This window comes from Alligator mississippiensis, chromosome 10 (assembly GCF_030867095.1).
Source record: "Alligator mississippiensis isolate rAllMis1 chromosome 10, rAllMis1, whole genome shotgun sequence".
Lineage (NCBI taxonomy): Eukaryota > Metazoa > Chordata > Crocodylia > Alligatoridae > Alligator > Alligator mississippiensis.
The window spans coordinates 31,076,075-31,103,708 of NC_081833.1; the positions used below are offsets into that span (position 1 = coordinate 31,076,075).

General features: G+C 49.1%; 1 protein-coding gene across 1 annotated transcript; it reads left to right on the forward strand.

The window, feature by feature from the left end:
- Nucleotides 1–27,634, forward strand: PRODH (proline dehydrogenase 1). Its single transcript, XM_014602035.3, has 14 exons — nt 1–292; nt 720–928; nt 14,946–14,980; nt 15,517–15,660; nt 16,023–16,087; nt 16,846–16,962; nt 17,340–17,419; nt 17,955–18,036; nt 20,080–20,172; nt 20,431–20,577; nt 21,337–21,512; nt 21,644–21,742; nt 22,575–22,663; nt 25,870–27,634. Exons 2-14 carry the CDS (start codon nt 723–725, stop codon nt 26,058–26,060), a joined length of 1,524 nt encoding a protein of 507 aa, XP_014457521.1. The 5' UTR covers nt 1–292; nt 720–722; the 3' UTR covers nt 26,061–27,634.

A 27,634-nucleotide genomic window follows, 5' to 3' on the forward strand; every position in this document is an offset into this window, starting at 1 on the left:
GCGAGCCGCCTCCGGGCTGCGCGTCTCGCCCCGGCCGCGCTCCACGGCGGCGGCGGCTCCGCGGGAGCAGCCCCCGGCTGCGGAGGAGGCCCGGCCGGCGCCCACCCCCCGGGGCCCGGGACGCCGCGGGGAGGCCTCGCAGGGGGTGCCCCGGGCGCAGCCGCCGCCGCCTGCCGTAGATTTCGGCGACCCCCGGGAGGCGTTTCGGAGCAAGAGCAGCGCGGAGCTGGTGCGGAGCCTGGTCGTGCTGGGGCTGTGCACCGTGGAGCCGCTGGTGCAGCGGAACCAGGAGGTGAGCGGGCCCGGCGGGGAAGCGGGGAGGCCGCGCCTCCGCGTGGGGCTGGGCTCCCGCCCACCTGTCTTCCCTGCTGCGCGCCCGCCCTGCCGGGCCCTGCGCGCCGAGGTCCGGCCCTGGCCCGGACGGCTGTCTCCGAGAACCGGCTCGGCCTCTTGGGGAGGAGGCTCCGGGTTGCAGCCTCCCGGGGCTGGCTGCCTTCCCAGCGTGGGGGCTGGTTACTGGACCTCCGCTGAGGTCGGTGCCCGCACAAGGGCAGATCACTGGCATGGGCCCTTCCGGGGCAACCTTGAGGCTGTGTAATGGAGTGTGACAGTGAATGGAGCGTGAGCCTGGAGTTGCTGGCTCCGAGGCTGGGGCAGAGAGGAGGAAGCAGCCTTTCCTGGAAGGAGCTATGCTTTTACACTGGCTTTGTATCTCCTAGCTTATGAGTCTCAGCAGGAAGATCCTGGGGCAACAGCTGTTTGAGAAGCTGATGAAGATGACTTTCTACGCGCAGTTTGTGGCTGGAGAAGACCAAGAGGCCATCAAACCCCTGATCCAGCGAAATCAGTCATTTGGTGTGGGATCAGTGCTGGATTACAGTGTGGAAGAGGATCTGACAACAGAGGAGGCTGAGAGGAAGGAAGTGGAGTAAGCATCTGTGTACAGCTGGCTTCTGGTCTGCAGTTGGTTACTCAGTTTGAGGGATGCTATGCTGATGCATACTGCTGTCACAACACAGTAACCGTGTGATCTCACCGTGTTTCTGTGGTTAGTGGGTGGCTCCAGAATTTGGTTCTTTTTTTAGGACTGCTTAGTTTGTGAACATAGCTTTGAGGCTCTTTCAGCCTGCCTGCATACTAGGGTGGCCAAGCAATGCAGTACACCCAGGGTGATGTCCAGAGATTGAGTTCATAGGCCCTGGAACATCAGATAGGCCCGGGACAGTTAGCTCAGTTGGTAAGAGTGTTGCTAATAATGCCAAAATTTCAGCAGCTTCAGTTCCCATATGGGATGTAAGGCCTTTCCCGCTTCAGACGGGGTTAAACTAGATCAGGCCTTGAGTTACCTTCTAGGCTTACTTCTCTATGATTTCTGTTTCACATGGGAGAAATGCAGGTTTTACATGTACAACATTAACTGCTGATTATGTTGAAGGAAACTAAAATCAATCTCCATTTGATTCTGCTATAGTTGTAGATTTAAATGTATCTTGTTCCTTGATTGTAGTGACTTTATCCCAGCCAAAGTAAAAAAACAAACAAACAAACAAGCAAAAAAAAAACTTAGTCTAGTCCAAGTTTGGAAAGGAGAAGGAAAAGCCAATTTCTAGTTTCTCAGGTTCTAAAGGCCCTAAAACCAAAATGCAGACTTCCTCTGTATCTCTAAAAGGTTGGATAGTTAAGAGTTCCCCGAAGTTGAATACCCAAAGGGCCAGATTATATTAGGTGCCTGGTTGTAATCAAATTTTCATCCTGCTTTTGTCCCAGAAATGCAGTTAACTTGAAGTCTATGGGTCTTCCTGCTGTCTGCTGTTTTCTGTGACCTAGTCCTAATCAAAGGTGATGGTGTAATACTAAAATAGTGGTGGACAGGTTGTTTTCGACCTGGAGGGATGTGGGTAGTGGGGTCCTCCAGGGCTCAGTCCTTTGGCCCGCACTGTTCAATATCTTCATCGGTGACTTGGACGAGGGGATGAAAAGCACCCTCTTCAAGTCTCCACTAAGATGAGGGGAGAAGGGAGCATGCTAGAAGAGAGGGACAGGCTACAACTAGATCTGGACAGGTTACAGAGGTGGGTGGATGAGAATAGGATGAGATTCAATACAGACAGGTGCAAGGTATTGCACCTGGGGAGAACCAGCAACATACCTACAGGCTGGGGAACTCCCTTCTTGTCAGCACAGAGGCAGAAAAGGATCTTGGAGTCGCTATTGGTTCCAAGATTAACTTGGGCCACCACTGTGGGGACGCAGTCAGGAAAGCTAACCGCACCTTGTCAGTCCAAGGAGGTGATCCTCCCCCTCTATGCAACATTGGTCAGGCTGCAGTCGGAGTACTGCGTCCAGTTCTGGGCACTGCACTTCAGGAGGGATGTGGACAACTTGGAGAGGGTCCAGAGGAGGGCCACCCGCATGATCAAGGGGCAACAGGGCAGGCCCTATGAGGAGAGGCTACGGGATCTGAACCGGTTCAGCCTCCAAAAGGGAAGTCTGAGTGGGGATCTGGTGGCCACCTACAAACTTGCCAAGGGGGCCCAGCAGGCTATGGGAGAGTCCCTGCTCCCCCAAGCACTACTGGGAGTTACAAGGAATAATGGCCATAAGCTGACAGAGTAGGTTCAGGCTGGACATCAGGAGGCACTACTTCACAGTCAGGGCAGCTAGGAGCTGGAACCAACTTCCAAGGGAGGTGGTGCTTGCCCCTACCCTGGGGGTCTTCAAAAGGAGGCTAGACAATCACCTAGCCGGGGTCGTTTGACCCCAGCATCCTTTCCTGCCCATGCCAGGGGGTCGGACTTGATGATCTGCTTAGGTCCCTTCTGACTCTACCAACTATGAAAGTATAAAATAAGCACACTTAAGACTTCTGTTTTCCCCCTGGGCACTTAAACAGGGTGGAACAGGATCATACTTGAGTGCATAAGCATTCAGTGTGTGGAACAGGTTTCCCGTGTGTCCTGTCCAGACAGTACCTGTTGAGCACTCAATGCAGTACTCTGATCTATGTATTTGATTCATGCCTTTGCTGCCACATTGTCTCCCTCTTCTGGATTAGGGTTGTCTTGGCTAATCACAGGTGTCCTTGGCCTGCGGTACTGAATAAAGTTGTATTATTGCAGCATGTGCTCTGAAGCAATGCACATAGGGTCATTTTGTGCCCCGTTGCTCACAATGTTGGCCTACTCTCAGGGGCTCCATGCTGCTAAGTCCTTCTTTGAAGTGCCCATGCCAGGATTGTTTGCCGTGTCCTGGTCTCCTTCAACAAGGATGTTGTGAGCTCTGCAGCACATGATGCATTTCAAGGTGGATTATCCTCTGCCTCTGTCTGGAAGTGTTTGGAACAGAATGTGCTATTTGATGCTTGCCAAGAGCTTGAGCACCGGCTGGCAATGTGATTGGCCAGTGAGGCCCATCCCACCATTTTGATAGGCTCTGCCTCTCTGGCAGCCATATGTCAACACTCCAGTGGCCAAGTTTTAGATCTGTGTGCAGCCAGTCCCACTTGTTATGAGTCCATCAGCTCCCCTGGCTCCCTCAGATGCATACCTGAGCTCTTCTCCTGTTTCATAACACTTCAGTCCTAGATTCCCTTTCTTTTAGACTCTAGTTCCTAGAGAAGAGTTCAGAGCAGTGTTTGTTTTCCTGACCCTGTCTCTAAATAGACCCAACATTACTATGTCCTCTGCAGCGGCTGTGTTCTCTTTCCATGTTGCGTCCTGCTGTCTCAGCCCAGAGTGAGCGCTGCCAAATTCCTTGCAGTGCTTTTATGCTTTGTGTGAAGGGTTGGGTGTTGGCTCAAGTCACAATAGGTGACTTGTTTAAACACTGCTGTTGCCAGCTACAGGCTGATCATAACAGATGGGCTCTCTTGGCTGTAGCAGCTGTGGAGTCTGACTTTACTCCTCAGTGTATAAACAAAAGGTATGGTAATGATGTTCAGCATGATGCATGCTGGCTTCTTTCTCGAGAGAGGTGTACATATGAGGATTTACCCCTCTGCTGTACAGGCATTTAAAACTGCCAGGGCTTCTGTACTGCTTTTCCTTGCAGGTCTAATTCAGGCTTCATGGATCTTCCTTTTGAGCATGTCAACTATGGTCCTCTGTAGATGCTTTTAGCAGCTCCGTCTGAGGCATCTATTCAAGTACTTTGTGTTTGGACTTTCCTTTATCACCGGCCTCACCTTAGAGAAGCAAATCCTTTTACTTTCACTGATTTTTTGCCTTCTGCTATGAGCTTTTTGCACTGACTGCAGGCTAACTTGCCAGTATGGAACGAGCTAGGGCAGTAGCCCTTAGTGCAGACACAGGCAAAATATAACCTGTAGGTTGGATCTAGTCTGCGAGGTGATTTCTCTGGCCTGTGGGTGGACTCCCACCAATTAATTGTATCCAACCCAGCCTGCAGCTGTCTGTGCTGCACTACACATGGGGCTGAGCTCTATCTATTCCTGCCAGGCCAGCATGCTATGCTTTTACCCTTACCTGCAGGAGGGCTGTGGTCCCAGCCCCAGCCCTGGCCAACATGCACAGCTTCTAGGCAGGACTGCTGCTCCTGCAGCTGCCTGGGGAACTGCTCAGCTCCTCCAGGCTCCAGCTGGTCCTCCTGTCCCTGCTGCATTGCACTGGGCAGCAGGTGGGGGGAAGCTGCAGCTGGGCAGGAGCACAGGGCCCATGCCAGTGCTGGGGCCAGGAGCACAGGGCCTGCTCCAGGGCTGGGCCTTGCTGGAGTATTGGGTTGGAGGAGTGAGGAGGCTGCATTGGCAGGAACATGAGACGTGGACTAGCAGGAGCACAGGGCTGACCCAGCTCCATTGAACAGAGCTCCCTGCAGCTCATGAGCCACTCCCAAGAGTCATCTGAGAGCTGCATGTGATAGAGCCGGCAGCCTAGCCCTGCTCCCTGCCACCATGTCCAGGTCCCGGGACTTGGTCAGGGCGGCAGGGAGCAGGGCGGAGCCAGCCTGGCTCTATCATGTGGAGCTCCCCACCACTCCTAGCCAAGTCTATCATGCCTGGCCTCCAGCTGAGTTCTGGGAGCTGCATGTGAGCTGTGGGGAGCTCCACGCGATGGAGCCAGGCCAGCCTGGCCCCATTCCCTGCTGCCTCTTGCAGCTTCTGGAACTCGGCCACAGCTGCATGCTGCTGGGGGACTGCCTGCTGTGAGCCATGAGCACCCCAAAGGCCCACCACCTGCTGCTACTGCTGCTGCCACCAGTGGTGGGGACTGTGTACTGTGGAGAAGGGGCCATGTTGGGGGCAGGGCCCCCCACATACACACTCCCACAGTCCACCACAAACCCCACACCTACCCATACTTTCCCTATACTCACACCATACACCCAGACCCTCATCTGCACACAACCACACTCCTGTACAAACCCCACACCGCCCATCCACAGCACACTCCTGTACACACCCCACACCGCCCATCCACACCCCATACATAGTGTACAAGAGAAAGAGTTTATTTTGAGGTAGTATACAGTCGTCTCTGTATACACTATGCAAACGCACATAAATCAAAATGACAATATTTTTTGTAATAATTAAAATGTTATAGTAGATGTTTGACTTGTAGTATATGATTTGTTTGGTTTTTATTTTGTTTTGTTTTCCTGGTCCTGAGATGGAGAAACCCCCCCTCCCAAAAGAAGCAAGGGGAGGGACTTCAAGTGGCAAAGGTCAGGGGTTAGGTCATGGGACTTCTGATCCCAAGATGGTGATCAGAGGACAGGGCACCTATCAAGGGATGGGGCTACCCTTGCGGCCCTCAACATATCACCAAAACTTGTTAAGCAGCCCTCCAGCCTAAATAATAGCCTACCCCTGCCTTAGTGGGTACTGTACAGAGTGTCCCAAGATGGCTAAGTGGTAGAATAGTGGCTTCATTCTGCTGTAGCTACTGAACTGCAGCCCCTCTGGCTCTCCAGGGACCTAGCAGACCTCCTGAGGCTAAAAAGAAAGGCCTACAAAGGATGGCGGATGGGAGTCACCTCCAAGGAGGATTATTCTGCACTGGTCCGGTCCTGTAGGGAGCAGACCAGGAAAGCCAAGGCTGCAACTGAACTCCAGCTAGCTTTGAGCATCAAGGACAATAAAAAGTCCTTTTTCAGATATGTGGGGAGCCGGAGGAAAAGCAGGGGCAACGCTGGACCCCTGCTCAACCAGATGGGGCAACTGACAACTGACGCCCAGGAAAAAGCCAACCTATTAAATAGGTACTTTGTGTCGGTCTTTCATCAGCCCCATGGGACACCCATGCCTGCTACAGGGCCGGGAAGTCCGGGTGAGGGTGATCCCCTGCCCTCCATTAATGCTGACTTCGTGAAGGAACATCTTGAGAAGCTGGATACCTTCAAGTCAGCTAGCCCCGACAATCTTCATCCCAGGGTACTCAAGGAGCTGGCGAGCATCATAGCCCAGCCTCTAGCGCGGATCTTTGAAAACTCTTGACGCTCTGGTGTAATGCCCGAAGACTGGAAGAAGGCCAATGTGGTGCCTATCTTCAAGAAAGGGAGGAAAGTGGATCCGGCTAACTATAGGCCCATCAGCCTGACTTCTATCCTGGGGAAGATCTTAGAAAAGTTTATTAAGGAGGCCATCCTTAATGGACTGGCCGACGCCAACATCTTAAGGGATAGCCAGCACGGGTTTGTTGCGGGTAGGTCTTGCTTGACCAATCTCATTTCCTTCTACGACCAGGTGACCTATCACCTGGACAAGGGAGAAGAGATTGATATCATATATCTTGACTTCAAAAAAGCCTTTGATCTGGTGTCCCATGATCGTCTCTTGGAGAAACTGGCCAATTGTCACCTTGGGTCCTCCACGATCCACTGGCTGGAAAATTGGCTCCGGGGTCGGACCCAGAGGGTAGTAATTGATGGAAGTCACTCATTGTGGTATCCTGTGACCAGTGGGGTCCCCCAAGGCTCTGTCCTTGGACCCATACTGTTCAACAGCTTCGTTAATGATGTGGACACTGGAGTCAGAAGCGGACTGGCCAAGTTCGCTGATGACACCAAACTTTGGGGAAAAGCATCCACACCAGAAGACAGGCGGGTGATCCAGGCTGACCTGGACAGGCTCAGCAAGTGGGCGGACGAGAATCTGATGGTGTTCAACGCCAATAAATGCAAGGTTTTCCACCTTGGGAAGAAAAACCCGCAGCATCCTTATAGGCTCGGCAGTGCTATGTTGGCTAGCACTATGCAAGAAAGAGACTTGGGGGTCATCATTGACCACAAGATGAACGTGAGCCTGCAATGCGATGCTGCGGCTAGTAAAGCGACCAAAACGCTGGCTTGCATCCATAGATGCTTCTCAAGCAAATCCCGGGACGTCATTCTCCCCCTGTACTCGGTCTTAGTGAGGCCGCAGCTGGAGTACTGCGTCCAGTTTTGGGTTCCACAATTCAAAAAGGATGTGGAGAAGCTTGAGAGAGTCCAGAGAAGAGCCATGCGCATGATCAGAGGTCAGGGAAGCAGATCCTACGATGACAGGCTGAGAGCCCTGGGGCTCTTTAGCCTGGAAAAGCGCAGGCTCGGGTGATTTGATGGCCACCTACAAGTTTATCAGGGGTAACCACCAGTATCTGGGGGAATGTTTGTTCACCAGAGCGCCCCAAGGGATGACGAGGTCGAATGGTCATAAACTACTACAAGATCGTTTCAGGCTGGACATAAGGAAGAATTTCTTTACTGTCCGAGCCCCAAAGGTCTGGAACAGCCTGCCACCGGAGGTGGTTCAAGCGCCTTCATTGAACACCTTCAAGATGAAACTGGATGCTTATCTTGCTGGGATCCTATGACCCCAGCTGACTTCCTGCCCTTTGGGCGGGGGGCTGGACTCGATGATCTTCCGAGGTCCCTTCCAGCCCTAATGTCTATGAAATCTATGAAACTGCAGGTTGATTTCTGAACAGCTTCTGTGGCATGAATGTGAGGTGCCCCCAGGGACTTGGCAATTGCCTTGTGGAAGCTGTTACCCTGCAGGTGCTGGTTTGTGTTACCCTCCTCTTCACAAGTACTGTCTACCCTGATAAACTGGTGGCGGTAAAGGGGAGGCAGCTTTCTTGCTGTTTTTGATAAGGTTGCCCTTGGATTTGTGCGCTATGAGTGTAGCTTGGCACAGGATGGGTGGGCAGTTTACTTTTGAAAAAGCTTATCTGCAGCCTTCCAGATTCTAAATGAACTCTCTGGAAGTGGGTGAAGCTGTCTAAAACCAGCCTTTGGGCATCTTGTATGCATTATTTCCTCCTGTGTCTGTTCCATTGCTCAGCACAAATCCAAGTTTCACCTGGTAGGGTGTAGGTGCAGCCTTTTAAGCAGGGTAACTGAGGTGTAACTAATCCCATCCGGAGCACGCAGGACTCGCTTTAAAGCAATTAAGGAATGCAGAGTACTCTGATGGGGACTGGCCAAGAGATGACTGAAGTAGCTGTACAGTGTCACTAAACCAGGGCTATAAATCTAGTCCCATGTCCTTCATGTAATATCTGTGTTCTTGGTAGGTGGCAGTATTTGACTCAACTGCATGTTATATCTCTGTCTGTCCCTATATCTACCATGTTGCAGCCTTGTTTGTAAATGGCTTGTCTTCTGGAGCTAATATATTGACTTATGGTAAGCACATGTTACATGCACATGACATAGGGCTTTATGTTGGGAGAAGTGGGGCTATCTGCACATTCACAGCCAAGAGCATTTGGTAGGAGGAGATCATGCTCTGTCCTCCAGGAACCTACCAGCTCAGGGTTAGCATGCCTGTTGGAAACAGCTTAATGCTGCACAGTGCTACTTAATCTACATTTTACTTAATGTATAGTTGACTGCCATCACTTTCCTATAGCCACTGATAGAACATGGCAAGCAGGGTTGGGATCTCTCTTAATTTTGCACTACTTTTATCGGTTTATTAACTACTTCTCTGTTAGAACAGCGAGGCAGTGGAAGACTGGCTAGGAATGTTGTGAAATCCCTATCATTACAGGTGTTTGAGAGGTTGGGTAAGTTTTGATTAGGGACAATCTAGGGGTTTGTTTGCCTTTTAATATGTTACAGGCATTTCCCAAGCTTCTGGGCTTTGCTCATTTTCCCACAGGGGTTGGGAAGGACTATTTTTTTGTATTTTTTCCCCCCTCCTGTTCCTATACTCATAGGTCAGGTTTTGTGCCTACCCCCCCCCCAGACACACACACACACACCTTCCCCATTGTTGTGTCAGAAGCACTGGGTAATGACTGCAGCCAAGTCTGAGTGTTTTGACTTGAGTTTCTATACTTCTGCTGGGACTAAACCCAGAGGTCCCTAGCTAGAGGGTCATGCCCCTCTGCTTGAGGTCAGACTGATCACATTTGGAGCTACAAAGGGGTTTTACCCCTAGGTCAGATTGGTACAAGCTGGTGGGACGGGGGGTGCCTTCTGTAGCAGGGGTGTGGCCCTTTTGGATCTCTCAAATGTAATTTAACAACCCTTGCAGCAGTAGGACATTAGCTACAGTTATCTCCCTGCTTTATCTGTGGCAGGTTAGAAAGCTGTGCCTTGTAGTTGCGTGACAAGGTTGATCCTTGTAGTTTTGCTAATAGATTAGATTAGGATTTGTATGGAATGGTTGTATAGAAATGATCCTGCCTGAGGCAGGTAGTTGAACTAGATGACTTTCTGAGGTCCCTTCTAGCCCTACTTTGTACACACTCTTTGTATCTCTTACTTTGTGTGGTGTCTGACCGACTTGCCGGGCTATGGCCGGTAGCCCGGAGCGCCAGGTGGGTACTTCAGCGAATGGAGCGGAATTAGGCACAGATGTGTATTGGTAAAAAATAGATTGTTTACTTATGCTGCTGATGCGCGCAGTGCAGGAAGGATGAAATACGATGCAGGTAGCAGACTTGCTTTAGTTACAGCCAAGCGTACGTATCTGGTTACAATCGACCGCGTGTGACGAACGAGATGCCGTGACCGAGCTAATGAGCCTGCGGGGGGGGGGGGGGGGTATTGGGTATGTCAGGACCGCCGATGACGGGGAGTTATTGGTGGGTGATCAGTCCACCAAGTTTACTCCAGGATGCGTGCGGAGTCCTCCAACAAGGGCAGAAACCGCTTTTACTTTTGTATGGTTATAAGCCAATCACTATTTGCCAAGTGGGTATAGTTTTGGAAACCAGCCAGTGGGTGATGTGTAGGGTTAGCTAATCATGCGGACTGTTGAAAATTAAACGAGGGTGACCGTTGGACTTGGCTGGGATTTTTGCTGTGCTGGGACTTTCCACTGTGCCAGAGGCATTCAATTACTTGGTTTTGACACTTTGGCATGCCAGTTGGGCATGGCACAGGTACAAAGTCTGTACAATGCCTGAAAGTCATTGCATCATTTGCCTCTATTTTAGAATAAATTTTTTTTTTTCCTCCCTGTGGTGTACTTTATCTTGTTTGGCAGCTTTAGCTTCTGCCTTAGGATGAGACTTCTGCTTAAACAATGTGATCAGAACTGACTTCTGAACTGAATTGGAGACCACATGACAAAGGGTATAAATTGTCTTCTTCAGCTAGAACTTTTGTTCACTGAATTTGAAGGAGTTACATCAGCTTACTGTTTAAACATTGTCAAAGCTCTTTGCACATGTAAGAAATCAGCCTGATTCACCACTGCAGCTTAAAATGCATCTGATAGACAGCTACCCAAGATATTGGGGCTCTGGGAAAAAGTGAAAAACAAATGCTTGGTGCTTGTTACCACAGGGTGAGCTTCAAACTTGCTAAACTCTTCTACCCTCCAATGTCCAGACATGGAGACCAAATTAAAGGTCTTTCATAGATTTCATAGACATTAGGGCTGGAAGGGACCTCGGAAGATCATCGAATCCAGCCCCCTGCCCAAAGGGCAGGAAGTCAGCTGGGTTCATAGGATCCCAGCAAGATGAGCATCCAGTTTGCTCTTGAAGGTGTTCAATGTAGGTGCTTGAACCACCTCTGGTGGCAGGCTGTTCCAGACGTTGGGGGCTTGGACAGTAAACAAATTCTTCCTTATGTCCAGCCTGAAACGGTCTTGTAGTAGTTTATGACCATTCGACCTAGTCGTCATCCCTTGGGGCGCTCTGGTGAACAAACGTTCCCCCAGATACTGGTGGTCACCCCTGATAAACTTATAGGTGGCCATCAGATCACCCCTGAGCCTGCGCTTTTCCAGGCTAAAGAGCCCCAGGGCTCTCAGCCTGTCATCGTAGGATCTGCTTCCCTGACCTCTGATCATGCACGTGGCTCTTCTCTGGACTCTATCAAGCTTCTCCACATCCTTTTTGAATTGTGGAACCCAAAACTGGACGCAGTACTCCAGCTGCGGCCTCACTAAGACTGAGTACAAGGGGAGAATGACGTCCCGGGATTTGCTTGAGAAGCATCTATGGATGCAAGCCAGTGTTTTGGTCGCTTTTACTAGCTGCAGCATCACATTGCAGGCTCATGTTCATCTTGTCAATGATGACCCCCAAGTCTCTTTCTTGCATAGTGCTAGCCAACATAGCACTGCCGAGCCTATAAGGATGCTGCGGGTTTTTCTTCCCAAGGTGGAGAACCTTGCATTTCTCGGCGTTGAACACCATCAGATTCTCGTCCGCCCACTTGCTGAGCCTGTCCAGGTCAGCCTGGATCACCTGCCTGTCTTCTGGTGTGGATGCTTTTCCCCAAAGTTTGGTGTCATCAGCGAACTTGGCCAGTCCGCTTCTGACTCCAGTGTCCACATCATTAATGAAGATGTTGAACAGTATGGGTCCAAGGACAGAGCCTTGGGGGACCCCACTGGTCACAGGACACCACAATGAGTGACTTCCATCAATTACTACCCTCTGGGTCCAACCCCGGAGCCAATTTTCCAGCCAGTGGATCGTGGAGGACCCAAGGCGACAATTGGCCAGTTTCTCCAAGAGGTGATCATGGGACACCAGATCGAAGGCTTTTTTGAAGTCAAGATATATGACATCAATCTCTTCTCCCTTGTCCAGGTGATAGGTCACCTGATCGTAGAAGGAAATGAGATTGTTGCAGGTAGGTCTTGCTTGACCAAACCCGTGCTGGCTATCCCTTAAGATGTTGGCGTCGGCCAGTCCATTAAGGATGGCCTCTTTAATAAACTTTTCTAAGATCTTCCCCGGGATAGAAGTCAGGCTAATGGGCCTATAGTTTGCCGGATCCACTTTCCTCCCTTTCTTGAAGATAGGCACCACATTGGCCTTCTTCCAGTCTTCGGGCACTACACCAGAGCACTAAGAGTTTTCAAAGATCCACGCTAGAGGCTGGGCTATGATGCTCGCCAGCTCCTTGAGTACCCTGGGGTGAAGATTGTCGGGGCCAGCTGACTTGAAGGTATCCAGCTTCTCAAGAAGTTCCTTCACGAAGTCAGCATCAATGGAGGGCAGGGGATCACCCTCACCTGGACTTCCCTGTCCCGTAGCGGGCATGGGCGTCCCATGGGACTGATGAAAGACCGATACAAAGTACCTATTTAATAGGTTGGCTTTTTCCTGGGCGTCAGTTGTCAGTTGCCCCATCTGGTTGAGCAGGGGTCCAATGTTGCCCCTGCTTTTCCTCCGGCTCCCCACATATCTGAAAAAGGACTTTTTATTGTCCTTGATGCTCAAAGCTAGTTGGAGTTCAGTTGCAGCCTTGGCTTTCCTGGTCTGCTCCCTACAGGACAGGACCAGTGCAGAATAATCCTCCTTGGAGGTGACTCCCATCCTTTGTAGTCACTCTCTTTTCATCCTGATACCCAGGAAGCTTTGGCTTTTCCTGATGAGCCATTGGTGGGGGAATATAGTAAGGTCTGAGCTCAGCCTTTGAATCCCTTACTGGGATGGGGTCAGGCTCCCTGATGCTTTTCTTCTTTGTAGGGGACCATGTTCCTTATCAAAGCATAAATGCCAAAGCCTAAGCAAGCCTTTTGGCATCGGGTCAGAGGCTCTTTTACTTCTGGCTTTTTAGTATGAGATGCTACCTGGGGGACCAGAAAATGCTTTGGTATGGCCCATTTCCCAATGGGAGAGGTGGGAGGGTGTTTTTACTTCCCTGGGACTCTTTACCTTGGGGTTAAAGGTGTGAACTTCAAGTGGCTGTCCAAGTCCGGTTAGGGATTAAAGGAGAGTAGTAAATCCTTGGCATGAAGCAGTTTAAGTGGAAGCTTCTTTCTGACTGATAGTCCGTGTATTGCATTGTTCACTGCAGGAAAGATGCATGCTGTAATCATGGGGGAGGTTATGGGGAGGGGTGGTAAGAACTACAAATTGAAGAGCCACTTGTGCTTTGAAGCTGTGATCTGAGTATTACTGCTACAGCAATATAATTTTTATTAAGCATTTCTACTGCTAAATGCAATCCTTTAGACAAGCCTGGGGTCATGCTGAGTCCACAAAGCAGGTTCCATTCACTCCTAGTTACCAGTATGGGCCCTTCACTCCATAGTTTGACAAGCTGGAGTAACTGCCAAGTCCCACTGGGGTCCCAAGACGAGCACCAGGCACCAGCAATCTTGGTTTCTCTCTTTCTCTATTGGCTAACTCAGGGAAGACAAAATCCTAGACTGCCCTTTTGACTGAACTGTCCAGCTTTGCTGATGAGTTGAAAGGAATTTGTCACTTAGTATATATTAAAGAAACTAGTAAAATAGTAGTAGTAGTAATAATAACAATAAATAACAGTTAAGCTTCCAAAGTTAGAGTGTTAAATGTATGCCTGCCTTAATTCAGCCCACTAGTGCATATACATTAAGGTAGACTCTAATTGCGCAATTTTTATCAAGTTTCTCCCCAAGGAACCACGCTCAGAGAATGAGGCAACTATTAAGTATTTTGCATCCAGTCATCAGTATATCAACCCACATCTGACTTTGCTTCTCACCAACTGAACCCTGTGCCTCCTTGCGTACTCCTTACTGTAACTTTTGGCAGCTCAAATGTAATGAATGTCTCATCCCTATTGCAGAGAGCTGGTTGTTAGGCCCTGGAGCTGCATGTTAGACAGGAAAATTAACTGTAGGGTATCTAGAGTTTTGAGGTGTTTAATCTATAGCTGTAATCTCCTGGTGTCGATATTTTTAAGTATCTGCTTAAGTAGTCTTTGAGAGACATGGTTTTTAGTATGTAATCATTTCTAATTTTAACAATCCTAAAAGAAAACAAAGGAACAAGAGCTAAGTAGGGTATGGGGGCTTTACCACTAACCTCTCTCCCTCATCTGGAAAAAGCAGTAGAAGTGAATATGGTAAAGCCTGGAAACATATCCCTTGCCTCATGTGGCAGGGGTGTACTGTTGTGAAATAGAGCTCCTGCCCTGTTCACCAAGGCCCTCTCACCCATGTAGAGAATGCAGACCAGCATCACATAGGATCAAGATCCCATTGGTATGAAAAAGGGGTGGTCTGTACCATTTCCCCCTTAGAAGAAGCTTCCACCTGACAGCTGAGTCACTGGGCCCTACCTCCCAGCTTCTGATGTGTGGGCAGGCTGGCTCCCTTGATTACTCTACGGTACCAGTGGGGGACCTGGCTTTCATCTGAGAACCATGCCAGCACACAAGATCTGGCTGCACCTTGGGGTGGGATGGGTGTCTTGAATAACATTTACTAACTCATTGGAGCCCCTGTGAGTTTTACTTTTACAGTCATGGTTTTTAGGTGTATGTGACTTCTGCTCGGATTTTAGTCTAGTGGTATCTTTTGAAGCTATTCTGTTGGCGAAATGCCCTGGGGCCAGAAGCATATTAGAGAATAGCTTATATGAAGGGAAGTTGTTAGAGAGAAGCACCAGAATCTCAGGGGAAGTTTAAGCTAACAGCAGTGTCCTCCTAGTTCTGTCAGGTTTACCCAGAGGAGTCAAAGAGGGTATGTTGACTATTATGCCTCAGTAGGGTCTAGAAAGGCACTGTCTTCTATCTCACCCATCTGCTTCCTTTCCTAGGTCCTGTACCTCTGCAGCTGAAAAGGAGATGGGAGGTGAGTGACAACTCTAGATAGGCAAGTGTCCACTATGGTCAAACTCGCTCACCACCCTCTCCCCAACCTACGCAAGAGCTGTGCCAACCCCTTTTACCCCTGCTCAACAGGGACCTGCGTGCTGCAAGTCCAGGGGCTGGAAGAAACGTGTTTTAACTTGGTCTGTTTATAGACTGAAGAGAGGCATTAAACAAAAAATTGTGTGGGATTATTTGGGATGAGATCCTCTTGTTAAAGAACTGAGAACAGTGGCAACAGGGAGGGCTCACTAGCTTTGTCCAGGCTGACCCCTGCATAGTACAAGCCAAGCACAAGCTTTGTAATTCTTGTGTTGTCTGTTTGCAGCTAAGCTAGAGAGATGTGGCTTCAGTGAACCTAGGTAGGAGATTGCCACAAGCTGGGCAAGGATTCCAGGGAGAGTCTGATAGAGATATGTGAGCTTTTTTTTGTCCTCCCTTCTGTCCCTGCCCCTCTTTGCCCCCACCCCTCATCTCTCACCTGTTTGTAATCCGCTCTCCCTATTTGTCCACGTGCAGAGCAGAGAGAGAAGCAGTATCGTGTGCACAGGGGTTTTGGGGATCGCCGGGGTGGTGTCATCAGTGCCCGCACTTACTTCTATGCTGATGAAGCAAAGTGTGACCAGCACATGGAGACATTTCTGCGCAGTATTGAGGCCTCAGGTAGGTGATCCATGTGTTGTCCCTTTTGTCCAAGCATCTGTCAGTGCCTTCCCCCAGCAAACTGCTTAACCATCCATCACCCAGAGCTTTGCAGTTGCCATCTGGTGTAAATAGGTTGGTGCCATGTGATCCTCTGCAGAGATTAGATCATGTTGGAGTTTATTGGTGTTTCCAGTGGGTAACTAGTAGGGGCAAAGGGTTGCATTGCCAGGCCAAATAGGTTTTCTGAAATTCTTAGTTTCTTTGGCTTATAGTACCTAGTGGATTCCCTTAGCACTAGAAGATGGGGGAGCTGCTTTCACTTTCCTGCTGAGGAGTTATGAACTTTCCAGCTACTTTAGTGTTCCTCTCTTTCTGTTTAGGTGGCGTCTGTGAAGATGGTTTTTCAGCCATTAAACTGACAGCTTTAGGAAGGCCACAGTTCCTGGTGAGTGACTGGTCCCAGGTATCAGTGAAGTGGGCTCAGGCTAACACTGAATTTGTGTAGGCTGTTCAGGCAGGAGCTTAGGAAGATGCTCTTGTATGCCGTGGAGAACTGTAGAAAGGGACAGAGGCATCTCTTGCAAGGTCAGAGCAACTGGGTCAGGTTTGCCTAGGAGATACTGCTTATTTCTGGTGGTCTCTTCTTATTGGTATCACTTTGGGGCAGGGGAAGAGCCCCTGAAGCCCCTGAGCAGAATACTTCCTCTGTATTTGTGCTCAGCACACACTGGGAAATGGTGTTTCTATAGCTGGTGCTAGCTAGGCTCCAAGGGGGCTGACTGGGCAGCAGTTTGGAAGATTGTACGTCTCTGAAACATTTTGTAGTACCAGTGGCCTCACATGCTGCAGAAGAGGTTCTATGCATATGGCTTTGAGAATGTGGTCATGGCTAGGCCTACATTTTGAGGTCTAAGTGATACCCCTTTCCTAGTACCTGCAAGGGAAGTGGGGAAGGGTTACAGTGGGACCTTGACCTCAACTCAAAGGGGAATGGTAGGATAAGAATTCAGTGCCATGCCAGTGGGAGCAGTATCTCTATGCAACCTCTCCAGGTCTGTCTGACTACTCTTCATTCAGCATGGTGCTGCTTGCAGACTGCTTGACTGAGCATATAGCCCCACTAGTGCATGGCCCCTTTGAAGGAAGGCTCTAAGTTGTTCTTGTGCATCTTGGTGCAGATGCTCACTTTGTATGATCTCCCAGCTGCAGTTCTCTGAAGTGCTGGTCAAGTGGAGGAGGTTCTTTCACCAGATGGCTGCAGAGCAGGGCAAGGCAGGTCTGGCTGCGCTAGAGACCAAACTGGAGGTAAAGAAGCTGCAGGTGAGTTTCTGGCTCTTAAAGTTGCTGATGAAGACAAGTCTTTTCTACTCGGGATATGCCCCCTTCCTGGGGTGGGTTGTATGGGGAAATTTTGCTTCCCATATTTCTCTTAGGAGCTGTGATATTTTCTTGGGACCTTGGAAGAAACCTCTTGTTTCAGGCCTGATGACCCTGAGTGTGGTACAGTTACCAATAAAACCATTCCTGTTCTGTTGCCCCTTTTCCTCTTATGCCCAGATTTACCTGGCTCAGGGGTAGGTATGGCTCCCCCATGGTGGATTCCATAAGAATGGTGCCTCCATAATATATACTGAATGCCTCCTGAAGCACAGGAAGCAAAAGAGAGAGACTCTGATCTACTCTTCTCATATTGGCAGGAGACTTTGGCCAAGCTTGGGATTGCAACCAAAATCGAGAGTGAGGACTGGTTCACAGGCGAGAACCTGGGTGTCTCAGGGTAAGCTCCCTCTAATGAGAGTCTTCCTGAGGAAGGGAATGGGGTGTCTTGGGAGGAGGACCCAGAGGTTCCTATCTCTATCTTTGCATGTTTCAGTAGGATGCTGGATGAGGAAGCCTTAGAGTCCACTAACTGAATACAAGAGCATTGTTTCAGGGAAGGGGTTTAGAGCTGGCTCCATTTTTGGGGGATGGTGGAAATAACACTGCAGCAGAGTTAGTCCATGGGGAATGTATGAACTGACCTGTAGGGGGTGAAGTTTGAGCGTTGTCATCAAGGTCCACTCTGCTACTCTGGAAGATTGTGGCTAGTAACAGTGCCAGACTTGTATCCTCACTATTGAGAGCCATTTTCTATAGTCTCTTGCTGAGTTGGTACATGCATTAGTCTGAGCACCTCTCCTGGTGGCAAGTAGAGCAGCTGATTCGTGTTGCTCACAGACCACATGAGCCTGTAGCAGTCTGGGCTGGAATGTGTCTAGAGCTGTCAGCAGCTCACCTGGAACTGGCACTGACACAGTTCTGTCTGGCTATAGTACTGTGGATCTGCTGGACTGGAACAGCATGATTGACAGCCGAATGAAACTCTCGGAGCTGCTGCTTGTCCCAAATTTGCAGGTGAGTTAGCACCACTTTCTGAAGGGTGTTCTTCTGGAAAGCAATAAATAAGGTTAGATATTGGTGCTGGGGCGATCCCATAGTGATGATCCTGGGCGGCGGGGTGGGAATGTGGTACATGGAAGGATAGTTGCTATGCTGAACTCTCCAGTGCCTTAAGCAGGCTGTTTTAGAACTCCCAAATGCTGGAGATGAGCCATTATTCCTTGGTAGGTTTACATGTTGGGCATTTTTATTGTGACTCCTGTCGTGTTCCTCAGAAGCATCCTGCCACTCCTTACATTATGTCCTAACAATGTAGGTTATCCTCCACATTGGGAGCCCAGTCTTCAGTCTTAAGTCACCCCTCCTTTCTGCCAGGAACACACTAATTATGGGTGTTCAGAGCTTATCCTTGCTGACATCACAAGCAATTGTTGCAGGAAAAGCAAAGCCCTAGGGGCCTAGGCTTGGGTCTTGTCAGGTGTGTGAAGACCCAAGGCAAGTCTTTTAAGTTAATGACTTGTGTTTGAGTTGACTTGTGAGGAACCACCATACTGTGCAAATCAAATATTGTAGAACTGGGCTGTAGAGCAAGATCCAAGGAGAGATTGGAGATGCTTGCAGAGAGAAGGGACACTTCAAATTGAAGTGGCTACAACATCAGGAGATAGAGGTGATAGGTATAGACCAGGAGCTGTCACAGGTTGCTCTGATTGCCTACATGCATTGCTTATAGGCATGCTGTCAGGCCCATCCTTGGCTAAACCAGGGTTCACATCTAGGGCAGGCAGAAGTGAGAGAGTTCTTTCCTGAGCTGTCATGGGAGTGCTTTAGATTTGGGAATGCTGGCAAAGATAGGAAGAAGGGAGGTGGCGGGTGGGAAGGGAATGGGAGAGGAGTGGTGACTGGTTTTGGCTATGCCCTTGCTGTCAGCTGAGTGTGGAGGAGTCTAGTCAGGAGCTTGGCTAGTAGAGGAGGATGTGATCCTGGGGAAAGCTAGAACTTCTGTGATCAATCGCCATCTTCATGGAGAGCCAGACGTCTGGACTGGAACTTCCAAAGAATGGATGTTGTCACAGGTACCATCACATGCTGAGCAGGGTTTGGCATGGGAATAGCCTGGCTGGAGTGGTTTTTGGAATCCATCCTTCTGAAATGGGGGATTGAGTCTTGGGGGGGCCTTGTGTCTCCCCCAGTTCTGCACATGGGTTCCAGTTTCCACAGTTCCTAACTAAAGCACAATTCTCAGTTGCAGTCGCACCCTCAGTAAGCAGGAGAGCTGGGTTGCTGTGCTCTTAGCTGTGCTCCATCTACTGCCAGAGAGAGATGTTGCTGGATGGTCCAGTCTTTAATTCTGTAGCAACAATGCTGGCCTGAGCAGAGGTAGTCCTAGGAAGCTTTGGATGCTGTCCCAGCCATGATGATGGGTGGATCTGTGTAACCAGCCAGGTTGTAAGGGATGGGGATGGAACAGCCCAAGTCTGGGCATGGCATTCTGGGAAGGCTCCTGTTAGCACTGGTCGGCCTGTATGTGGAGTGTGCTGCCATCTACAGGGCCCTGTAGTAATGCACTCAATGCAGTCTCGCAGAGTTGACCACAGAAGACACTACAACTGCTTTATTTGCTACTTTGATAAGAAGTGTTTATGATTTGGTGGGGAGGGGAAGGGAGTGGAGGCCCAGCTGCAATGACATACCAGGTTTTGATGCAAGTGAAGTGTCTGGGGTAGTGATAGCAAAACTAGGATTCTCTCTCCCCATTACACTATGAGAATGATACGCTAGGCCCCTGCCTTGCCCTAGCCCTTAACTAAGGGCATGGGTGCACAAGTGGAGTAACTGGGACTGGCTGGCCATGCCAGTGGCCCTGTGTGCATGACCTTTTCTGTCTTTCAATAAGTGGTTCAGCACACTGTGTTGCCTTGATATAAATGCTGTGGGATGGCCTCATGAACTCCTAGGCTGACTTTTTTTGTCCAGGACCCTTGTGTTCATCCCTGTCCATGATAAGGGTTACCTGCAGTACTTGTGGTGCTGAGGCCCTGGTGTTTCTATTTTCAGACCGGTCAGCTGGAGCCTCTGTTGTCACACTTCACCGAGGAGGAAGATCTGCAGATGAAGCGAATGTTGCAAAGGATGGATGTCCTTGCCAAGGTTTGGAGTGAGACCCAGCTAGCACCACTACTTTGTCCTGGTGGGAAATTTCCCTGGCCTTTTTTCCAACCTATGAAGCTGGAGTGTACTTTCTGGAGAACTAGACAATAGCCTTGCTGAGCGACTGTGATGGCACTGTTGCTCCACATGTCAGTTGGTCCTGAAGTATTCGGGGCCTTCGCTATGAATTCCATTCAGTGCTCTTGTGCTATATCGCTCCCTGCTTTTGGCCTGACTCAAATGTCCTTCTCTATCCAGAAAGCTATGGAGACTGGAGTGAGACTGATGGTGGATGCTGAGCAGAGCTACTTCCAGCCAGCCATCAGCCGGCTTACCTTGGAGATGCAGCGCAGATTCAATGTCAACAAAGCAGTTATCTTCAATACTTACCAGTGCTACCTGAAGGTGAGGGCATACAGATGCCACTGCTGACAGGAAGGTCAGTGTCCAGTGCTATGCAGGGTAGTCAGAAGAAGCTCTCTGCAACAAAGGATGCAATGGTGGGCGGTGGAATGAAGCCCTGCGGCAAGAGGCACTGAGGCTGGCCAGGCTTGGGAGAATACGTGGCTCCTAGAGCCATTTGGGGGCAGTGGGCTGGTTCCATGTGGAGCAGACTGGGATTTCTGCTCCATGCTATGGGAGCAACTGCTTGGCTCAGGTGTTGGTAACCTTATAGAGCAGTGGGCTAAGTGCATGTGACCCAGCCACCTATGTTTCTTTTTATATTCTCCATCACAACCCTCCCCTCCTGACCATTGCTGCTGTTGCCAGCTACTGCCTCCCTCTGCAGCATCCAAGTCATCTGCTTCTGTCACATACCATCAATTCCTATCCCCAACAGCAGTGGGGAGGGATGAATTGAATGATGATGGTAAGCAGTTCCTGTCATGTGGGGTGGAGCAGGGAGGACTGTGGAGGAGTCAGTGGCATGGTGCAGGTCAGTAGGGGGTCATGCTGGGCTAAGTTGCTTGCTGTTGTTTTCTCCAAACCTCTGCTTGCCCCCACCCTTTGCTCCTACAGGCTGCATTCAATCATTTTGTGGACCCAATCCAGCCAGTAACCATTAGTTGCAAACCCATGCGTGTAGCTGTTTTTTTGCTGAGCGGTAGCATGAGAAGGGGAGCTTCAGGCTGCAGGACTGTTCTTTTTCTCCCTTCATTGCAGGAGGCATATGATAATGTGACTGTGGATGTGGAACTCTCACGCCGGGAGGGCTGGCATTTTGGAGCCAAGCTTGTGAGAGGGGCTTACATGGAACAAGAACGAAACAGAGCCGCCCAGATAGGTTATGAGGATCCTATTAATGCCACATACGAAAACACGAGTGAGATGTACAACAGGTAGTAAGACTATCTGAGCTGGGAACCCTATTAGTGTATGGGATAGGATCCCAGGCATTCTTTCTTGCCTCTGTGCCAGGGGGTGGGATCCTAGGTAACTTCCACTTACCCCTGTAAGCTCTATCCTTCAGGTGTCTGGACTACATTCTTGAAGAAATCAAGCACAACCGGAAGGCCAACGTAATGGTGGCTTCACACAATGAGGACACAGTGAAGTTCACTCTTAGAAGGTACAGGCACTTCCAACTCATGTGACTATAAGGCAAGAGTAGGAACTGTCAGGCCTGTAAGAAGTGGGATGAGAACTGCAGGTTGGTGCCTGTGGGGAGGGACTCAGGATAGAAATAACATGGACTACTCCAGAAAAGAACTTGAGGCTAGATATGTCCAGCAGCAGAGTCAAGTATGTGAGACTTGCACAGTGTTGCTGCTGTATGTATGCAGCTCATAAATACTGTTTCTGTACATGCGTGCAGAACATTAGCCATATTTAAGGAAATATGACTGGGAGTGAGCTGAATTAGTGCATGGCTGGGACTAAACTAATGTTGCTTTCCAGTACAGTCAAGAGGCTTGGCTGAGAATTTTAGCTGTCTTGGGCTTCTGAGATGGCTAGCTGATAAGAAAACTCAAGCTTGGCAGAAGCAACTTTTAGGAAAGGGTGTTACATGCCTGCTCTTGCAGTGACTTCTGGCCTCTGGGTATCAGTTTGCCTGGCAGTGTGTGTGTTGTGGGCATAGCAATGGGAGTAGGGAGGCATGCTGTCCTAGGGACAGCCTGCAGGCAAAGCAGAATGCACTGGGATGGTGAACAGGCCCAGCTGGGTTCTGTGATGTGCTGGATGTCTGGGAGGGCAATGCAGATTTCTAGAATGAGCTGAGTCAAGAGCTTGAAAACTCTCACTTCTGGAAGGCAGTACTGTTTGCTTTTTTTGTGCCTTTAGGTGGCTTGTAGGAAAGGTGGAGCAAGTTTCCCTGATCAAATCTCCCCTCTGTGCTTGGTATCTGGGGCATTGCTGTTGTCTGCACATCCTTTCTGATGTAACTAGTCCTTTATTTACAGGATGACTGAGCTTGAGATCCATCCCTCAGAGAAAAAGGTGTACTTTGGGCAGCTGCTGGGCATGTGTGACCAGATCACCTTCCCACTGGGTAAGCATCTGGCACTTCTGGTCCTGGTGCTCAACAGGAAATGAATGTGCCATCTTAGCAGAGACCCACTCCCTTTTGGTAGGTTTTGCCCAAAGCAGGCTTCCTCCTTTTCAGTACCAGCATTAATACCTGTTGCCTATCACCAGGATCCTTCTGCAGTTTGGTGTGAGGGAGGGAAAGATGAAGGTGTGGTTTAGCATGGTATTAAGTAGACACAGGGCTGTAGGTATAGCTGTCTTGTGGTCCAGGGGCATTGGTTCTGCTGTGGTCTGACTGCTTGGACTGGCATAGGCTAAGAGTGCAAAGGCACTTGAATGGCTTTCTTGTCATCTGGCAAAAGGGGCTGTGCTAATGAGGGAGTGGACACAACACTTAAAAGTTTAAATGTGATTTTTTTTTTTTTTTTTGAACCTGAAGCAAATGAACATGCAGGCCTGGTAAACTGGTTTAAAGCTACCTAGAGTGGTTCAAAAGTGTACCTGTAAAATCAGGTACTATTTTTAAACTGGTTCACTGTTGTGTGGACACGAAGCATTCTGTGACACAACTGGTTGGTTCTCGGGTATCCCCACAGTACATCACTCTTCATTCTGTGGCACTTTCCCATTGCTGCAACTGGCCACTCTGGCGTGCAGCCAGAATTCTACTTCCTTTTTTCATTTTCTTTCTTTTTTAATCAGTGATCTCCCTTGCACTATGTGCTCAATAAAAGTTATCTGTCTAAAAAACAGCTGTGTCCTTATCTCACTCAACTACAGCCCCTCAGTCCTTTCACCCCACCCGAGCCCCTGGGAGCCCAAAATCATGAGTCCACACACTACAGACTTACCTGTTGCTGGATTTCTGCGATCCTAGGCTTTCCTCAGTCTGGGTAAGTTACAGCACTGGCTTCTTATTGGGTCTCTAGCACTGACAAGGCACAAGCTTTGTTTCCACTTCATGCAAATGGGACTTTGTGACCCACCTGCCCTAGGTCCTCAGAAGTAGTGCTGTTCCTCCATGCCCTATATGTCACAGTAGGTGGAGCACACACTTTCCTACAGTTCTAACTTCATGGATACTCTCACTGTCATTTGAAAGCAAACGCAGTCTTTGTAGGTGTCCCAGACAGTTGTACTTTTTGTCCAGCTACCATAGGAATTGTACAGAGCAAAACAATACCAGTCTGTCCCCCTGCTTAGCTTTTCTTATCACTCTTGTGCTTTCTCTGGGCTTGGCTCAAAGTGCCTCTAGTGAGCCCAGGGTTTGCCTTCCTGCATAAGGCTTCACTGAAGCATGGATTCTTTCTCCTCCCCCTATAGTTAGTGCCTTTTGTTCTGCTCAAGCTTCCTTTTTTAATAACCTTCAAACCCCTTTAAGAGGTGGGCCACCCAGTCAGCTTTTATCAGGTAGTTGGTTTCCCCCTCATCTAAGCTCCACAGCCATGGTCATCCATGCACTGAGCAGAAATGGTGTTCCTTACTGCACCCTTTAGCACATCCACTGCCAGACATGGCTGTGCACATTGATTGTCCTCTATTCCCAGCCCAGCATGTATGTCTGGAAAGTGTTAACCTCTTGAGGCCTAGCTGCAAGGAAGAAATTGATTTGCACAAACATACAGAAACTCCATTGCCACATGAGTCTTTCATGCTCTTTCCTTGCCTGGAATAATGTCTTCCAATTCAGTTACTCTCCCACTAGCATTCTGACTGAAACATGTTATACCTATGTTGTTAGTTCTGCAGTACTTGTGAGTATATGCTTCTTGAATTAGTCCAGCTGTCCTGCTGCTGGAAATTCCTTTCTTCCTCCTTTGAGCCACAAGCCTTCTCGGGCCTTGTCCTGTTCTCCCATTTTCCCCCAGGCTTTAGCTATGGGGAAATCCCAGTGGAGCCTCCCTCTGCACTGGGCTGCTCCTTTTGGTCTTCACGCTTTTCTCAGAATGGACTACTTTCTAGGGTTGCCTAGTTGAGGAATCCTATTTGAATCATTCTAAGTCTGGCTTTATCCTACTCAGCTCTGCATTCTGGGTTTCCCTGCTTCTCCCTTGCCTGAACAGTTGTCTTTCTGAGAGTCATTCAGTTGGTTTCTCAAGATTATTTTCCAGTTTTGTGTTCTTCCCATAGCAGCGTGTATAAGTTCTGCCTGTGCTGCTTCCATTTTTCAGTTGTTGTTACCTCTTGTGGTGTGGGGTGTTTTTTGGGGGGTTTTTTTTTTTTAAATCTCTGCTCTAAGAATGAGTTGGAGGAGCCACAAGCCCACTCTGATTGTAGTACAAGCAAAAAGGAGCAGCAAAAAGAGATAGTTTTAAATGACCATTTGGTGTCGTTGCAGAAGAGCTGTTGCCAAAAATTGAGGCCTTCACTTGTGAGATTGAAGCTAGATGGTTTTCTGCTGTGATTTAGCTTCCCATTAGGTTTATGGGACTTTGTTTGTACTGCTTCCTTGGCTGAATGTACTGATAAAAGCATAGCCTGCCTACATCCTCCATCTTCATGCACATCAAACCTGGAAATGAGGCAGAGACCTCCTGCACTACTCCTCTTGATCTGTCTTTAGGTAGGGGCAGAGTCCCCCCTCACTGTGATTCCATTATTTCTCAGGTTTAGCTTGTGCAGAGCAGGAACAGGTGAGCTAAGCAGCATGCGCAGAAGCTCTATGGAAGTGGTATAGACACATTGTGGTATAGGGGTATTTGCTGTAATGGGCACTTTAAAGATGTAATGAGCTATGCTCCAGAAAGTTGGATTCCCTAGCTAGTGTGAGTAGGCATAGCTCAGGAGTCAATGAAATCATGTTAACTTTCACATGGCTAAAAGTATTGCTTAAGGTGTAATGGTTCTTCTAGAATTGCAGGCCACTTGTTACCTCACTGAGCCAGCACTCTTTTGGCAGTGGTGGCTGCTGGGCATGGTGTGCAGGAGGGAAGGAGGTGGGGCTGCCAATGTCAGAGGGAAGAGGGAGAGAGCTTACCTATAGTAAGCAGCCCCTGTCTAGGTGAGGGGGAAGGGAGAAAGGAAGGGAAATACTAAGCAGTCTGCCATAAGGGAGAGAGCAGAGGGCTGTGGAGGAGAGCAGCAGCACACTGTAGGGCAGGGGAGGGGATGCATCAGCCTGAGATGCGTGCCATTGGCTTCCCATGCTGCAGGCCAGATGTGATCACTTTGGGAGCCATACATTGAGCCGTACACTGGTCTAAGGTAACAAGATTTCTCTTCTCACAGGTCAGGCAGGTTTTCCTGTCTACAAGTATGTCCCCTATGGTCCTGTGAATGAGGTGCTGCCATACCTGTCTAGACGGGCCCAGGAAAACCGGGGCTTCATGAAGAGAGCAAATCGGGAGAGGGACCTCCTCTGGAGTGAGTTCAAGAGAAGACTCCTCACCGGCAGCCTCTTCTGCAGTCAAAGCCACTGACCTGCCCTAGCGGAGAAGTAGCCTGTGTCTCTGATAAAGAGACCAACATATCAAAAACCTAGCGCCTTTACTATAACTATTATTTTCTCTCCACCTACCCCCTTTATCAATATTTCCTTCAGCCTTGGCAAAAGTGTGTTTTGCTGCATTGGTAGCCAGTCTTTTTTCAAGCCAGCCTACAGGAAATGGCTGTGCTTTGTATCAAAATGATTGCACTTATTTTGGGATGTGTTAAGGCAACTGCACGCTGCCCTCCAAGAGGAAGTGCCTACCTCTTTCTGGATAATTGCAGTATGAGCATGAGCACAGGACACTCAGCCTGATTTGTCACCAAGGGCTAGGAAGTTCTTCTCTTGCTCATCAAAATGTCAGCTGCTCCTCCTGGCACCAGTGTTTAGCTGGTGTCTGTAACTAGTGTATGCACCTGGTTCTGCTGCAGTGTAGCTCTAGATAGAAAGGGGTCTACATGCCATCCCCTGGGAAAGTCCCTCAAAGATACTAGAGCTAGAGTACTTCTACATTTGTAGAGTTGAAGATGCTGCTATGATGCTGTTGCAATTCCTAGCATCTGATGAAGTAAGCTGTTGCCTACAAAAGCTTCTTTGTATTTAATACCACAGCAGAATGGTGTCTGCTTAGAAGTGGGCTGTTGGGGCTTTGAGGGGCAGCTACCTTTATCCAATGCCACTTTTAATTACTCTACTGTGAACAAGGGCTACAGACCGGAGTCTCTGGTCATCTTCAGAGCCAACAAGTTAATGTTTCTTGGTTCTAGGAAGACTGGACAGCGGATTCAGAGGCACAAGGGTTAAGTTCATATAAAACACTGAGTGCCTCCTAGCCATCCGATTTTTGGCAAAGGTACTAAGAGCTGTGAGTAGAAACTTGAACTTAATGTTCTCAAACACTTGGGTAGGGAAGTATCCTTATTTTACAATTAAAGAAACAGGCATGGTTCAAAGGTGGGGTTAATGGCTTGTTGAGGATCAGAGCTAGGTAGAAAAAGGGGTTCTCAGGGATAGTAGTGAAAACAATGTCCTGTTCTGGCCCGACTAGCTAGCTGGTTAGTCCAAGATAAGTTAGGGATCAAGCAAACTCCTGAGCTCTATTTTGGGGCAGGGATGGGAGAAGTGGTGGGGCGAGGAAAGGACAGGATTGATATAAAATCTTTAGACGCCTTTAGAAAGTTTGGACTGGTTTAGCCCTTTGGGTGATACAAGGGTCTCTGAAGCTGTTCCTGGTTCTGTTGCCAGGGTGTGAAGTGCCAGAGCAGCATTGTTCCCTTTAAAACTATGCAAGTCCACTCCATTGAACTATAATTCTTTCCTGCCCCCCTGGCTTGATAGCCTGCAATACAAGGGGAAGGACCTGTGCCTGAGAAATGTGTGGATGGGTGGGGGTGAATTTGGTAACCTATGGAGACCTCTAGCTTTTTTCTTAATACAGCTGAAGAGTAACTGTCTGTACTCTAGGATTGTTCTGGGATTTTGTCTTAGCTGTGGTGATGGTGATGCATTGTATTTCAGGGGAAAATACTGTGACTTCATTAAAACTAATAAAGTTTCCAGAGGTGA

What these genes read in the sequence shown, in the direction of transcription:
- PRODH (XM_014602035.3), top strand. Translation starts at nt 723, where the DNA reads ATGAGTCTCAGCAGGAAGATCCTGGGGCAACAGCTGTTTGAGAAGCTG. An exon ending in AGCTGAAAAGGAGATGGGAG is followed by an intron (nt 14,981 to 15,516) that starts GTGAGTGACAAC and finishes GTCCACGTGCAG; the next exon opens with AGCAGAGAGAGAAGCAGTAT. An exon ending in CCAGATCACCTTCCCACTGG is followed by an intron (nt 22,664 to 25,869) that starts GTAAGCATCTGG and finishes CTCTTCTCACAG; the next exon opens with GTCAGGCAGGTTTTCCTGTC.